This window comes from Zeugodacus cucurbitae, chromosome 2 (assembly GCF_028554725.1).
Source record: "Zeugodacus cucurbitae isolate PBARC_wt_2022May chromosome 2, idZeuCucr1.2, whole genome shotgun sequence".
Taxonomy (NCBI): Eukaryota; Metazoa; Arthropoda; class Insecta; order Diptera; family Tephritidae; genus Zeugodacus; species Zeugodacus cucurbitae.
In genome coordinates, this window is record NC_071667.1 from 22,766,902 (window position 1) to 22,771,752 (window position 4,851).

Consider the following 4,851-nt stretch of genomic DNA (forward strand, 5'->3'; position numbering starts at 1 on the left):
AACCTCGTATGTTTCTTCGTTGAACTCGAAAAGCATTAGATTAATAGCTTATAATCACGCCCGCTTTACTGATATCTATATATTTCACTTATGACTCATTAGATTTAATTGATATATGAATTCGAAAGCGAAGCATGTGAGTTATTTGAGCGAGGAAGGAACTCTTATTACAAAGGGGCTTGCAAGATTTCCTGCAGGGAAAGTGGTTTGCATGATTTTCTACAGGGCATATTTTCACATTTGTTTAAAAATCATTTTTTGCTTTACAAAAACAAGCACATGGAAATTTACTGTGAAGAAAAAAAAACAATTTGGGATTCACCTAAGTTTCGATCTAAAGTAGTTTGTCGACTTTCGTAGATTGTACATAAGCAAATTATGAAGTTTGCCCCTTTTTTCAATTGATATCATTTCTGTTTAGCTCTATTATACATTCGCAATAAAAGCCGCTTATCTGGCAGATGAAAATTCATAATCAGCTTGTCGTTTGGTGTGTGCTGTCATACTTGATCTTGAGAAATAAACAATGAAAGTCTTCGCCTTAATCGTTGCAGGTAACTGATTTCGTTTAAATAAACAATTTAATGTAATTTTAATTCAGTCTTTAATAGTATTCTAATTAAATTACTATATTTTTCTTGTATTTTCAGCTGTGCTCATGCTCGCCGCTGTTTCCGCTCAGCGCAATTGTGCTACTATTTGCCCACAAAATTATAATCCCGTGTGCGGCTTCAATGGTCAGTGCTATCAGAAATTCGGTAATCCCTGTGAATTGCAATCGGAGGCTTGCACCAGTGGAAGAAGTGAGTACTCTTTTGCTTTTGTAACTTTAATGAGGCCCGTACATATAATATTAATTTCGTCTTCTTGCTTTCACAGATATCCGCAGTGTAGGCTTGAACGAATGCGAAGGACGCGGTGCACGTCTTTGCCGCAGGGCCGCCTTCACCGTTGGTTAAAAATGTCTTATAAAATAATATGATGGTTAATAAATTATAATTTTTTACTTTTTGAATGGCACATTAACATATTTTATTTGATTTTTTTTTTTGCTAATTTTAAAAGCTCAAGAATATAATTTTAAAATTATTTTTAAAGTATAAATAAGAAGTATTAAAAGAAAAATTTTGTATTTTTTGTTATTGTTAACTAAAGCTTCACCCATAACTTTGATATTATTTCAGCAAAAATTTCAGTTTTGTCGAAAGCTTTTTTTAAAAGCTCAGCAAAGTTATGAAAGCTTTAAAATATTGTAAATTAAATATTGTTAAATGAATCTGTATGACATGACTCTGACAGAAAAGCCAATTATAGTATACTAATTATATGCTAGATTCTTGAATCTGTTCAAAAAATCAAAAACTGCAGATATTAACGCCTTCTATGAGCGCTATTGACTCGATTTAATTCATTGGCGTCGACTCTCGGTAGAGTTTCATTACTTAGCGTTTAAAACAGAGGGTTTAACTCGGAATTGATCTATAATAACGGGTGATTTTTTTGAGGTTAGGATTTTCATGCATTAGTATTTGACAGATCACGTGGGATTTCAGACATGGTGTCAAAGAGAAAGATGCTCAGTATGCTTTGACATTTCATCATGAATAGACTTACTAACGAGCAACGCTTGCAAATCATTGAATTTTATTACCAAAATCAGTGTTCGGTTCGAAATGTGAAATCCGCTTTTTTATCGACAAATTTTGTTCAGCGATGAGGCTCATTTCTGGTTGAATGGCTACGTAAATAAGCAAAATTGCCGCATTTGGGGTGAAGAGCAACCAGAAGCCGTTCAAGAACTGCCCATGCATCCCGAAAAATGCACTGTTTGGTGTGGTTTGTATGCTGGTGGAATCATTGGACCGTATTTTTTCAAAGATGCTGTTGGACGCAACGTTACGGTGAATGGCGATCGCTATCGTTCGATGCTAACAAACTTTTTGTTGCCAAAAATGGAAGAACTGAACTTGGTTGACATGTGGTTTCAACAAGATGGCGCTACATGCCACACAGCTCGCGATTCTATGGCCATTTTGAGGGAAAACTTCGGAGAACAATTCATCTCAAGAAATGGACCCGTAAGTTGGCCACCAAGATCATGCGATTTAACGCCTTTAGACTATTTTTTGTGGGGCTACGTCAAGTCTAAAGTCTACAGAAATAAGCCAGCAACTATTCCAGCTTTGGAAGACAACATTTCCGAAGAAATTCGGGCTATTCCGGCCGAAATGCTCGAAAAAGTTGCCCAAAATTGGACTTTCCGAATGGACCACCTAAGACGCAGCCGCGGTCAACATTTAAATGAAATTATCTTCAAAAAGTAAATGTCATGAACCAATCTAACGTTTCAAATAAAGAACCGATGAGATTTTGCAAATTTTATGCGTTTTTTTTTTTAAAAAAGTTATCAAGCTCTTAAAAAATCACCCTTTATATAACTGTATTTAGATAATTATCTACTACGCTATAGATATCTGGGTATTTTGCTAAATTTCTGGAAAACATTTTGTTGCTATGGAGGTGTGTCTTTCTGGTTCCAAAACTTCCTCACGGCAATACTAATACTTCTAATAGGTTATTAATTTCCATGGTGATTTCGGGCAAGCATTTCTTTACACTGGATCTAGAGATAGAGAAAGAAACCATACTTCTTGGGTATGAAGAACTAGAAACACAGTTCGACGTGAATTATTTTAAAACAAAATATTTGGATAATATTTTGTCATATATTACGTACATACGCACGTATTTATACCAAAAAAACCGTTTTTGTTAGCTCAAATGGAGTAATCATTGAAATTATTCAATAATTCAATTATTCAATAATCAATAATTATTGAATTAGTGTTGAGGGCGTTGCAGCCACGTCTTTGCAACGGTACTGGGTGTTGCTTGTGTTTGCTATGTATTGTCTGGCTATTACTACTATTGTTGGTGTTGCCTTTTGTTGTTGCTGTATTGCGATGATGAGCAACATCAGTTCTTACTTTGTAGTTGCAACGGCATTGCCATTGCTGGTTTTTTATTTGTTTTTGATTATTTGCTCAGTGAGTGTAAACGTTGCGCAAGCGTTTATACAGTTTACAAAAAAAAAAACAATTTTTGAGTCCATTATTCGCACACGGAAAACGTGATGTTGCATAATGCAGGTGCAGAGGTAAAGCCGGAAACACTCACACACGCATATTGCAAGATTTCAGCGGGGATTCACTTGTTGGTAGAACTTTTTTCACTTGAGTCTTAATTGTAGATATCGCAGTTAATATTCTAGAGATCATTTTGTCTATATACATATATCTGCTGCATGCTGCGTGGATTATAAAAAAGTATTAGAAAATTAAGAAATTGTCCGACTATCTTTAAAAGCTTAAAACCTTAACCTTTTATTATTGGGAGTTCAAAAAATAACGGGAATTGTAAAATTTCACGGGTCAGACGAGTTTTTTTGATCTTGACTTTTTCGTTATTTAAAATCTCACATATCGTTGCTTGTTCGTGAATTCTTGGTCTAAAACAATACTGTAACGATGCCCCAGCCACCATATTCGCCAGATTTTAAATCCAAAAATAAAGAGAACCTTGACCGTTTTACAAGTATACGATAGAGAGAAATATAGAGCGCTTTCGGTCACGTCTGAAGAAGAGATAGATTTTGAATGTAATACTTTGTTCCACTTCAGCTTATTTCCTGATTTTGAAATCATCATGTAACTTAGTGCAGACTTGAACGTTTATAGTTTGAATTATGCCAAATGGAACATTCCAGCCAGTGTTACAATACAGTTGACCAAAAAAGCTCCTTGGGATCATATCATATCTATTTAGACTTTTTTATAAAGGAATTTAATCACATATACATATATAGAAACGTCGTATTTCTTATCGGTTTCCTAACTCAAATAGTTGACGTAATTCGCATTTAATAGGTTATCACTCACATCACACGTAGGTATACGCCCTAAAAATAATGCATTGGTTTCTTCAGCTCTGTGCCTCCTGAAGTATCCATGTGATGTTGTGTGCATAGACAAGAGAGATAGCCTGTTTATCATATGAGAGTGTTTAGATAAGACATTATTTTCAGAATTTGTTGTTCGGTTTTATGAGCTCAATTCGAAAGGATTGTTTATATAACACGTTCTTCTGAAAAAGCTTACTGTCTCTTGACTTATATTGTTTTCTGATAGTTTTGTATTTTATCCATGGTTATCATGTTCTTGGAAACGCAAAATTTTTAACCACTAATATTATTGTCAAATATTTTCAGTGAATAGACTTACAATCTCAGCTCTCTTCCGCTATTCATCCAATATTAATTTTCGGAGATTTTATCGTTTTAACGTCTTTTAGGTGTCCCGAATATTTGTCTACCATTTCACTTGTGCGAACATAATATAATATGTTTTTTGAAGAATATGTCTTAAGAGCTGTGATCAAAATGATTTGACTGATATTAGGAAAAAGTTCTTTCGAACATTAGGTTCGGGCTGCCATACAACTTCAATAAGTTTAAGTAGTCTTTCTTAATGGCAACAATGTCAGGTGGTTTGGTGGGTTGTGAGTTGAAATAATTTAAGGAATTAAGGTCCTATTTTGTTTTATCCAAATGTTATTGACGATTGAAGATCAGTCGCAGTTAATCTAATCAAACTTAAGGAAAGACCAAACGTTCAGTTTAACGATTGAAACGAGCTCTACAAAGTTTTGATCAGAGCCGAAAAACAATTTTGTAGGTGAACACGACCGTAAGAGAGATTGGGTTAATGATGGTGACAACTAGAGTGACTAGCGTTACATTTAAAGTAAAAAGTAGATACGCGTCTATCCAACCCTCCTCCTATGTTAACATTT

The 4,851-nt window shown here is 34.6% G+C and overlaps 1 protein-coding gene across 1 annotated transcript; it reads left to right on the forward strand.

Annotated features, from left to right (window-relative positions):
* The first annotated feature begins 412 nt into the window (after positions 1-412).
* Positions 413-1,125, forward strand: LOC105215833 (turripeptide OL11-like). The gene is made up of 3 exons (XM_011189992.3): positions 413-554; positions 651-803; positions 880-1,125. The coding sequence occupies exons 1-3, from the start codon at positions 527-529 to the stop codon at positions 957-959; spliced, it is 261 nt and encodes an 86-aa protein (XP_011188294.2). The 5' UTR covers positions 413-526; the 3' UTR covers positions 960-1,125.
* The last annotated feature ends 3,726 nt before the right edge of the window (positions 1,126-4,851 follow it).